This window comes from Hemiscyllium ocellatum, chromosome 3, assembly GCF_020745735.1.
Source record: "Hemiscyllium ocellatum isolate sHemOce1 chromosome 3, sHemOce1.pat.X.cur, whole genome shotgun sequence".
Classification (NCBI taxonomy): domain Eukaryota; kingdom Metazoa; phylum Chordata; class Chondrichthyes; order Orectolobiformes; family Hemiscylliidae; genus Hemiscyllium; species Hemiscyllium ocellatum.
In genome coordinates, this window is record NC_083403.1 from 75,964,867 (window position 1) to 75,976,740 (window position 11,874).

Sequence of the window (11,874 nt, forward strand, 5' to 3'; positions counted from 1 at the left end):
CATCAAAAACAAAACTCGAGCAAATTTGAGTTTCGTGATTTGCCTTCCAAAATAAGACCTACGACACGGCTATGGCCAGGATCCAGCTGTGCAGCCAATTGACAGTAGGGCCCCACCCCCCAGCCCCACCTCCAGGTGCCTGGGGCAGCTGCTCCTTTGGGTGACTGCACGGCCTGGCGTCAGCACGCTCCGTTGAGTTGACGTTTGGACGTTGCGCGTGCTGAGGTGCGCGGTGACGGCGGTGGAGGCGCTGAGCTAAGCTGGGGCCTGAGAAGCTGTATTTGTTTTTGTGTTTTTTACCCCCTCCGCCCCCCTGCCGTTTTGGTGAGTGTTTTGGTGACAGCGGTTAGGCGGGTAAAGTCAGGAACCCTTTGGTGACCTGGAACCCCCAGACATTGGCCTCCGAACCCCGTGTGTTTGTTGCCTGACAAAGGAACAATCGGCCTCGCTCGGGCGCTATGGTGACGGCTGCGTTCGGTGCTGATTGTGTCGCTCGGGCCCCGCGTTCCACTCGAACGGCGGTACAAAGTTCCCGTTTGGAGCGCGTGGGCAACCGGGCTGCTGTTTGCGGAGAGACCGTCTCCCTTCCCTGTGCAATCCCATCTCTCCACTGAAAGCTTTCCCCCCAACCTTGCACTTTTCCTCTTACTGTCACAGACCAGCGGTTCGCCTTGGTTTCGTCGTCGGATCTTCTTCAACCAAAAATAATAAGCATGTGTTTCGGCTTAGTAAAAAAAATGTCCGTATTCTGCAAATGTATTTCGTTGTCCTCGTCAGGTTTATTTATGAAACTCTAGATTTTTTTTCGTTGAGGGGCTATGGTTGTTGGTGAGTAAACTTTCCCCATTAATTTGCATTCTTGTTTTTATTATTGTGAATAACTTCACAGGAATAAAATGAAATCTCCGTTCTGTTCCCTGCAGGCCTGTTTGGTCCTGTGTATCTGCAGGCTTTCAAACTCAAGCTCGATGACTGCTTGCTCGTTACTACTATTTTCAGCTCCCACTTTGGGCCTTGCACGAATTTCGATTTTGTTGCTATGTACATGTCTTTCCTGGGAAAAAAAAGTTCTCGTTGTGTAGTATTTTTACAGCATGAGTCCACAAAGTCAATAGAGCTTGACTGAAGGACTGGGGTGAAAAATTTGAAATCTGCTTTTTTTCTCCTTCCCTCTATTTGTTTAACTGGAAAACAAGATGTGCATTAGACAAGAATTATGTTGAAAATGTATTAATCCTTTTTGATTAAAAGCAAGGTTTTTAGGAGCATAAAATGTTTTGAGATTAAACCAAACTTCATACTTGATTGAGATTGTCACTTGCCAGCCCTTTTTTGTGGAGCTAAATATAGTTTCTCCTCAAAATGCTGTAATGTAAACTCTGCAGTATGTTCCCACCTGCTCAGATCACTCCTAATTAAGGACCTTTAGAGCCCAACATCTGAAGTGGGAGTTTTCTGACTGGGAATCTGCCATTCAGGTGGAACAAAACTTTTTTTTCCCCATCCCAAGATGTCCCAATTGAAACTCCTTCCGGCCCTAAATGGCATTTAAAAGTGGTGTGGCTTATTAGGACCTTGAAGTGGTTGTTGTAAGCCACAGAAATCTGCTGTTATAAAGAAATGTTGCAAATTGATGTTTAAAACTTTTTTGTGCACGTGGGAGAAGTACAGTACATAATTGAAAAAAAGGTTTCTGGATTTTTCCTTGCAGAATTTTTGAATACTAAATGTTACAAACTAACAAGGCATTTCTTTACCCCCTGCAGTGTTCATTTTGCAGAAATAATGGAAAAATAGTAAAGATCATGTTCCCTTTGTGGTTTGATGTGCATGTACCTTGCCACACGCAAGCCGGCACTTAAGGCTGCCAAAGAAAATGGGAAAGCAGTAAGCAGGAGTGTGGAAGGCACAGCAACAAGCATATATCTGACCATAGCTGTAAAAATAGAGGACAAAACGCACGAGATTAAATTTTAGATTTTATTTTAATCTTGATCTTTGTTCTGTTTTTATTCTCATTGTTCTCCTCTTGTTTTTTTTTGTCTTTTTCTAATTATTTTTCTTTGCAGAGTACATGCTATTGTTGGGAATGAACTGCTCAGATTTGTATTTTCTGGTGATGGGCAGAGGGAACAAAAGATTATGGCAGTAGTAGGCTAAAATTGGGTTGCAAAATGTCCAAAGGGAGTGTGAGCAAACTAGTTCTGAAATTCTTAAATCAGGGCTCCAAAAGAACAAAGAAAAAATTTAAGATCAAAATGTTAAAATTAAGTTAATTTGGATGACTTAGTGGATTTTTTTTTAAAAATATGTTTTTGGCCATATACTGAAGATGATCCTGCAGTGCTGGTTAGTCTTGGGAGGTTTATAATATAGTTGAGCACTTTGTGATGCTATAAGTGCAACTTGTTGCTATGTTGAGAATTGCAATCTGAACCCATCATTAAATATTTCTACATATTATCCAAATAAAGCACATGGGAAACCTGATGTACTAGATATAAGATTTATAATTAAAGATATAAATATATGAATTGTTAATTATTCCCTCCCTAATGGGGATTTGCCTGTTTAATTCTTTTTACTAGATGCAGGATCAGGTATATTTCTTACAGAGAGTTGTGTGAACAAATGATGGTGTGCCACTACTGGTTATTTTCTTCCACACATCATTTGATTGTTCTTGTTTCCATCTGTAGAGGTCACACCAAAAATTATCAAAACAAAATAATTATTTTTCTTTGAAATCCTGTAAGGACGTTCCTTCAAGTATAAGCATTTTTTCTTGTGACTGTAGGCATAAAAGGAAATGTGACTAGATAACCATGTTTTTGGTTGCAACATTGCATGTAATGGATTTGCATTTATATTGAGATATTTTCCTGAATTGGCAGCACTGAGATTTGTTTCCAAGCATTGATTTCCTTTGAAGGACATCATGGTATAGATTCCACAGGCTGATTTTGTGTTCACAGTAAATTTACATTAGTCTTACATTTTGTATGTTTCATTCAGTGCCTTGTGAATTAATGATATATCATAATTACTATATTCTGCCTATATTTTGAAGGATATGTCCTCTTGCATGATTTTGTAGCTTTGCTTAGGGAGCCTTACAAATAGTGTTTGCATTGTGTCTGTTGTCCTTTTCCTTCGAGGATGTCAAGCTTACAGATTTTAGAGGGTACAAACCATTGTTGTTCGGTTCAGTCATAGTGGAGGGAATAAATGTTTTACATGGTTAATCAGCTGCAGATCAAGAAAACTGCTTTGTTCTGGGTGGTATTGAGCTTCTTAAGTGATTTTACAGGTGTACATTTCCAAATAAGTGTAGAGTATTCCATCACATTCCAGACTAGTGCCTTGTAGATTGCATTTGGAGAGTCGGTGCTGAATTCCCAGCCTCTCGTCTCTTTTTGATAGTATTTATATGGCTGGCGAGGTTAAGTACCTGATCCCTGTAACCTGTTCAATTTGAACTCTTGGTCATGCAGCTCTTTGGTTGTCTTTTCGTCCTTTACAGGTATCCCCTGCTTTTCGAAAAGTCACTTTATGCAATTTTGCTTTTACGAAAGATCTACATTAGTACCTGTTTTCGAGAATCCGAAGAGGATTTTTGCTTTTACGAAAAACAGCAATACTGTTCCCATATGAATCATGCAGCTTCGCTTTATGCCATTTTTGGCTTGTGAAAAGTTTCCTGGGAACGCGGAGCTACCTCTACTTGTTCTTCCTCTAAAATGTCACATTTACCTACATTATCCTTACCTATCTGATAATTCTACTGTTTTTCTGAAGTTGTTTTCAGTACTCCTCATTGATTGTCAAACTTTCTCTTTTTCTGCCCTCAGTACATTTTTTGAATTTGTTACCCATGTTCTAGGTCTGTATACACCTTAAATATGGAGAATAAATAAGGAAGAGCACTGACTGCTGGAGCACACCACAATCCAATCATTTTCCAGTGTGAACAACACCTATTTAACCTGGTGTTGTTTTTGTCTAATATTTATGATGCTTGCTTCGAAGATAAATAGATTAATTGTTCACCTTTATGGTTTGCCGATACTTTGTGTCGATAGCAATTTCTGACGTGTAAACGTCTGAAGAAAGTATTGAGAACATGAATAAAGATTACTGAAACGTGGCACTGAGAGTTCTTTCTACAGAAAATGCTAATACATTACTGAATTACACTGCCAAAACAATAGCTTAAAAGGCAGAGGATGCCATGCTTGAACTGTCTATTAGACTGAGCAGATCATACTTTGAATACTACATATACTTGGTCACTGAGGCATAAAGAACTTCAGATGCCAGAATACTTAGAGAAGAGCTGCAAGGCTCATTCATAGTAATGGAGGACTGAGTGAATGATGAGGAAAGACTGGAGAAATCTTGGCTTTTAGGTTTTAAGAAATGTCAATTGAAAAATTATATGTATGTAAAGTAGTAAACTAATGTAACTGAGTGATCAGAACGTGATGACAGAGTTAATTTTATATAAAACAGGATTCGTGTACAACCTTTCTTTCAGGTTGTCCCTAATAATAGCACGCTAAAGGCAGAATTGCATGTTATAACTCCAGCCTTAATAAAATGTATGAGATACTGACCAATGTGACTCTTGATACATTGGGCTAGAATCTAGAACCAATTCTAATATACTTGTTGTATGTTAACTAAATTAGACCTAAAATGCTAAGTGACTTAAAGCATTCAGTTCCCTTTTAATGAGAAGTTATATTACCTTTTATAGTTTTATTGTTTATTTACCTGCGTTATATATTAAAAACATCAAAAGTTATGAAAGGGGCTTCACAGGTGTGAAGAAAAGCCAGATGATTAACCAGAGAAGCTGAAGACTTTTAGTCAAAGAGGTGAATTTTAAAAAAGGTTATTGAAGGGGCCAAAGAAAATAGACAGGTTGAAAGAGCAAATCCCCATGAGCAGCTGAAGGCCCAAGTGGGTGCCAAAGGTAAGAAAATGACAAGAAGGGATTGATAGTGGCCATGAAGATTGGGGGGGGGGGGGGGGAGCTAGGGATGTGGTAATAGGACTGTGAAATGATAGAGAGGAGTTTAGGATGTACATGGATTCAATGAAAAAGATGAGAAGTGTTGGTGTATTTTTTTCCCTCAGTCTGAACTCTGAGCAATCTTCCTTGGTTATGGTCTTCGTTATAAATGCCTGTGTTTGGGTATATATGATGGAAATGACTAGAAATTAGAGAGGACAGAGCGATGGCAATTGGAATTTGATGTGATGAAAACTAGAACTTTTAACCATATGTAAGTTACAGCACCTTAGCCAAAGTGCCTTTTTTCTCAATAGGTTTCTCCTTTTATAATCAAGTTCTTTTGCACTTTTTTTTGAGTTAATGATGAAGTCAATCGTCATAGCAACTATCTGTTCCAGGTGTATAATAACAAAATAGTCTGTAAATATCTTGTTACATTAAATTATGATTTTCTTCTAACTTGCCTTTTTTTCATATTTAGAGAGTCCGTGGAGTCAGAAGTTTGGGGAGGTTTAGCAACATCTTTGATGCCATTGATCTCTGCGGGAACTTGCAGCAAGAATCTGAAACTGGATCCACAGTTCTGTTAGTATGTTTAAATATTTTTGTACATTGAATTCTGTTCCCACTGGTATGGCAAATTAATCTTTGAATGTGGTAGTAAATATTCTGTTAGGGTTGGGGAACTTTAGTTATGTTGAAAGATTAGAAAGGTTGAGGTCATCCTCCTTGGAGAGGAGATTTTATAAAAAGATTCAAAATCATAAGGGTCTTAAACAATGTAGACTTTGGAGAAGTTGTTCCCACTTGAAACTTGAAAACCAGTGCACACAAATCTAAGATAATAGGTAAAAGAAGCAATCATATAAGGACAAACCTTTTCAACCACCAAGTGGTTAGGATCTTGAGTACCTAAGAGTGTGGTGAAGGCAAGGTCAATTGAGACTTCTCAAAGGGGATTAGGTCGATGTTTGAAAACAAAAAGTTGTCCAGAGAGCCAGCATTGACGCACTGGGCTGAATGATCTCCTGTGTTCTGTGATGAAGTGCAAGGATCTATAATATTGAAGCATAAATTATTACATCCAGCAAGGAGGGTAGTGCTGTAGTCTACCTGTCATAACGCTTGATTGCTTCCTTCATTGAAAAACCCAACTCGTTCTTGAATTTCTTCATTCAGTGTAACATGAGTAATTTTTGTCCTTTTTATATACATAATGCGTTCAATTAATTTGCTGAGTCATCTTTAAGTCGTTACAAAATTGTCTTTAATGCAGAAGTTATGAGAAAGAGATTTAAATTGAGTTTTCCAAAAGAAACATTAGAATGAAGAATATTGAATATTATTTTAAAAATACTTATTCCCTGAAAGAAATTCTAGATACAAAAATTGTTGTGGATACCTGCGTAATACCCAATGCATTCATCCAAACTCCACTTCTACCATTCTATTGGTGGAATTTACTTATTTATTTTAATATAGGCACTGTCTCAGTTAATGTAACAAAGAGAATAGTTTCTGATGAACTGATACAAAATTGTACCTGGGATCCCAAAGCATAATTTTGGGACTACAATGTATGTTATGAATGCAATGCGAGATGGTCAATATTGTATATATTTTAATCGATTTCTTTTTGCTGAAAGAATTTTGACCTATGTTTAATGAAAACTTCGATGAGAAATTCTTTCATCCCTGGTAATAGCCTCATGGATCTCATGCACCAAGTAATAAATTTTGCTTTTCAATATACATAAACCTCTGACCATTTAAAATGATGGATGGAAAACTATTGACATTATCATTGACCAGGAACTGAACAGGACTAGCCATATAAATGCTATGGAGGAAGAACAGGTTGGAGGCTAGGACTCTTGCAGTAAGTATCTTGGTCCTTAACTCCCCAAATTAATCCACCTTCTACAAGGTACAAATAGGATTGTGATTAAATAGTCCCTACTTGCCCTGGATGAGTGCAGTTTCAACAACACTGAAGATGCACTGCAAAAGTTCAGAAGTTACATAAACAGCACCTTCTGAAACCATGACCACTACCATCCCAAAGGTCAAAGACAGCAGATATATGGAAACACCACTACCTGCAAGTTCCCCTCCACACTGACTTGGCGACCGTTCCTTCACTGTTGGGTCAAAATCTTGGAACTGTCTCCACAATAGCAATGTGGCTCTACCTACATATAGTGCAGCAGTTGAAGAAAGCAACTCATTACCACTTTCTTGAAAATAAATAGAGATAGCAATAAATAATGGGGGTCAAAACGTGTGGTGCTGGAAAAGCACAGTTGGTCAAGTAGCATCTGAGGAGCAGCAGAGTCAACGTTTTAGCCTAAGCTTTTCATCAGGAACATTCCTGATGAAGAGCATATGCTTGAAACGTTGACTGTGCTGTTCCTCGGATGCTACCAGACAGTCTGTACTTCTCCAGCACCACTCTTTTTGATTCTGATCTCCAGCATCTGCAGTCCTCACTTTCTCCACAGTAAATATTGGCCCAATCAACAAAGTCCATATCCAATGAATGCATTTTAGTAAAAAAGATGTGCAGTTTGCTGGAATTTTCAGTGTGTGCTCTCATTGTTAAGACAGTTAAACTCAAAAAGAACTCCTTGATGAATTGCCAGCTTGTCTTTTTCATTTTAGTAAAGGTTTTGTTAAAAGCAAAATAATACAGTGATTTAGGTATATATGAACTGGCGATCATTCCTGAATATTATAAATATTATTTTTAAAGCAACTTTTCCTATTTTTCTTGATCAAAAAATATTTTTAGTAAATAAATAATTGATCCAGTCTCTGTGCTCAAATGTTAAGATTTAAAAAGATGCAGGACTGCATCTGAAACTGGGCTGTAATCCCCAGACAACTGAAGCTTGAAACAAGTTGTAGCTAATGCAACTATCTACCAATAAACTATCACCTCTATACTCAGTAACAATAAGATTCTTTTAAAAGTCATGGATTGGAATGCTCACATCGACATGCCTTAGAAGACTATAGAGTATGTTTTAGATTTTTTTTATTTGAGTCCTGTTGACACACAATTTACTGACCAATTTTAGCTTGCATCTTTATGAACTGTATTGGAAGTGAAGTTCACAGGACCAATAGGATGGAAGGAACTATTTGAAACTTGAGGTTTGCAAGATGAGAGACCTGTTTACCACAAAAGTAAATGTACTATTATAGCAATACTATTACTGCTATGCAGCAAGCTAAAGTATGGAAACAAGCTTCAATGTCTTGTTCCCAAAGCCTTCGTATGAAAGCTACAACATCTGTAGCTGAAATGCAAAGAGTATGAGACTGCTATTGGGAATACTAGTGAAAATGTACTTAAACTTTAAATGTGACATTCTTCAGTCTGGAATTGGAAATATTTAATAGCCTCTACAGCCCTCTGAGGTGGTGGCAACATGTACCCTGTCAAGTTCCTAAAAAAAATCTATATTTCAATAACATTGGAATTTAGAAATATGAGTGGCAATGAGTACAAGTCTGATCTGCTCAACCTCTCCCTTTAAGACCATCCCACCATACCTGGGATTAACCTAGTGAACCTTCTTTAAACTGCCTCCAATACCATTACATCTTTCCTTAGATAAGGGGCCCAAAACTGTTTTCACTACTCCTCCTATGGTCTGATTAGTGCCTTCTCTAGTTTTGGCAAGACTTTCTGCAAAATGTTTGGAGTACTGTATGCACTTTTTGACTTAGGTAACAGAGGAAGCCCTTTCCCTTCTGTGTTTGTTTTATATTAACATTGCTGATACAAAATCTTTATTCTCCTTCTTAGAATGGCTGGCTGTGGGGATGTCGATCATGCATCAAACATGATTCCAGGAGGAAGGAAGTTAAATGAGTCTTGCTCAAACATAGCACCTTCTCTGACTGTACCGGAATGTGCTATCTGTCTTCAGACTTGTGTTCATCCTGTTAAACTGCCATGCAAACATATCTTTTGTTTCTTGTGTGTGAAAGGAGCATCTTGGCAAAGCAGACGGTGTGCACTGTGTCGTCAGGAAATTCCTGAGGAGTTTCTAGACAAACCAGCTTTACTGTCCCCTGAAGAGCTCAAAGCAGCAAGCCGAGGAAATGGGGAGTATGCTTGGTACTATGAAGGCACAAATGGCTGGTGGCAATACGATGAACGCACAAGTATAGAGCTGGAAGATGCTCATTTGAAAGGCAAAAAGACAATTGAAATGCTCATAGCTGGATATTTGTATGTTGCGGACCTGGAGAACATGATTCAGTTTAGACGTAATGAGCATGGTCGGCGCAGAAAGATGAAACGAGACATAGCAGATATTCCCAAGAAGGGAGTGGCGGGTCTTCGTTTAGACTGCGATTCTAGTGGATTAACTTCAGAAAGAGATAATTCAGCAGATGGAGCAGTTAGTCTTGCTAATGCTGGATCTGTGTCCATACAACCTTCTGCTCCCATTCTGAGGCCCACAGTTAGACCTGCAACTTCATTAGTTGATCAGCCAGTAAGTCCAATAACTCCTTCACCAGATGCAAATATATTGCTTGTGAACTCCCTTGCACAGTTGCAAATAAGTGGCCAAAACTTGACCAGGAGTCATAGAGGAGAAGGCGAAGAGCAATATGTAGCTTCTGTAAGTAGAGTTTCAACTGCACAGCATGCAGCTAGTATGTCTTATGATAACACTGAGTCTGCAACAAGTTCTGATACAGAGGATGAGAACACCAGTCAGCATCATGAGTCTCCAATGTCCAACCACAACAGGCAAAGACTTGCTTATCTGAATAATGAGATACCAGGAGAGGAGCCATCTCCAGCAGAAGGGCCGAGCAGCAGCATCAGAGGCAGGGAGCAGCAACCTGATGGACAATGCACTGTAACAGAGGTCTAGATCTGACAGTTCTCACTTCTAAAAGGAACAAATGTTAACGCTTGCAAGATTTAAGGGCAACTGAGGAATATAGAATTTCTCAACCAGAATTGCACTCAATTAAAGCTAGAACTAACTTTTAATTGCTTTACTTCATTTTGGCGTGATTGCCATTTTTGCAATTTGTAAGTTTCTTTAATGTAGGAATTGCACGATATTTATTGTAGTTATATTAACATTATTTTCATTGTTTTAAAATATTTTAGTGTTGAATTTCAGAATGACTCACCCTTTGTGCATGTTATAAAATGTGAAATCTGAACTCCTTGCAAGCACCAATTGTGCTGAAGGCTTTTCATTCTCCTTGGTATTGTACAGATGCCTTTTGTGATTTTTTTTAAAAATTACATCCATGTAGAATTATCTGGTTCTGTCTGGCAAGTGTTTGACTAGACCTTTTGCTTTGTAAAGCCAAATTAAGAATCATTGTTTTCCTTTTCTCCCTTTTTATTAAGTACATCACCCTATTGTATCATTGTAATTGAGGCTGGTAATAGCTGTACAAGTAACATTGCCTACATAGTTGACATTCAGTGAAGTGTTAGACTAGCAAAAACAATTAGTTAACTTTAAATTTACATTATTCTGACTATAGCAATGGTCAAAATAAAGCTTAAACATTTTGTTAAAATTTGTTGTCACATTGGTTCTCTGCATTGCAAACCAATTATTTACAAAAGCCAACTTCTGACAGTGAGATTAGCAATAATGGATAACCTGACTTCTGTTCAACAAACTAATGTAATTTGAGCAAAGATCAGTTTTTGAAATTTGTGACTGCTCAGAATTCCCAATAAGTTGTTTTGTTACAAAGCTTTAAAAATGTTAAATAGTCACATTTTCTTAAAATGCAAGTACTAAACTTAAGTCTTTGAGCTAATCAGTTTTTTTTGTAAATGGTGTATTCTCCATCCTGTAGTCTAATACTTTGATATATTTTGGGTTTAGCCTTGAAAATGTAAGTGTCATGAACAATTCCATATTCATGTCAATCTGGAACAAGAAATTGTCATTCCAAATCTTCCTGTATATACTACTTTGAATGCAACTAACTTGTGTTTCAGCCTACTAATGCACCACAAATTGAGAATTTATATTCAATTAATTAAGTAAACCAGCATTACTGTTGTAAAAAGGATCTAGTTAATTGATGCCTTCAAGGCAAGGAAATCTTACCACTTTACCTGCTCCATGTGCTTCCTGACCCACAATAATGCGACTGATTTGAGTGCCCTTTTCTTGCTACTTGGTTGTATTGAAACTACAGTTGTAAACTCCAGCAGTTCAAGAAAATGATTCAGCACTGCTTTCTTGAGGGCAGTTAGAGATGAAGCAACAATTATTGGCCTCACCAGTGTCCACATTGTAAATAAAGTTTTAAAAATAGTTAGAAGTTTCTACCTGCATGTTTCAATTGTCATAGGACAGGATGTGCCAATTATAAGCTAACCACGATGGTAACGTTGGATTCTAAATTTGTATTTTTGAATTTCAGACTTTAATAGAAACTTGAACCAAACTCCTCCTAAACAGTATTTTGTGTGTGTGTAAAACACGACCATGAAAACTGTACCAAATCATTGCTGAATGAACACATGCAGACTTTGAAATCACATGGCATATTAACAGAAAAACTTTAAACATTAACATCATTTGGAGCAAAGATTCTTTTAGAATTAACGTGGCAATGCAATTCTTTCTGCTCACTAATGGTCTTGCGTTTCTTTCAGATGTATCAGGTAGTTGACTCAAAGTGCTGATGAGTACATGTATCTAAATATTTTCTCGTTCCTGAGTGAAGACATTAGGATAATTCCCAAATTAATAAGTGAGTTATTTTGAATGTTGAGTGTACTGCAGTGTTTTTTGTTATAGTAATTCATAAGGTTTTAGGAGATTCCATTCCGTCAGTTTTGC

The 11,874-nt window shown here is 37.7% G+C and overlaps 1 protein-coding gene across 4 annotated transcripts; it reads left to right on the forward strand.

The window, feature by feature from the left end:
- The first annotated feature begins 221 nt into the window (after positions 1 to 221).
- Positions 222 to 10,704, forward strand: rnf146 (ring finger protein 146). Of its 4 annotated transcripts, XM_060821215.1 has the most exons (4): positions 308 to 324; positions 658 to 828; positions 5,502 to 5,605; positions 8,835 to 10,703. In XM_060821215.1, exon 4 carries the CDS (start codon positions 8,836 to 8,838, stop codon positions 9,916 to 9,918), a length of 1,083 nt encoding a protein of 360 aa, XP_060677198.1. In that variant the 5' UTR covers positions 308 to 324; positions 658 to 828; positions 5,502 to 5,605; position 8,835; the 3' UTR covers positions 9,919 to 10,703. The 4 variants fall into 4 exon arrangements, with proteins under 4 accessions (XP_060677199.1, XP_060677197.1, XP_060677196.1 ...); XM_060821216.1 differs by lacking the exon at positions 658 to 828 and having other exon boundaries at positions 222 to 324; XM_060821214.1 differs by having other exon boundaries at positions 238 to 828; positions 5,502 to 5,609; positions 8,835 to 10,704.
- Positions 10,705 to 11,874: the final 1,170 nt, after the last annotated feature.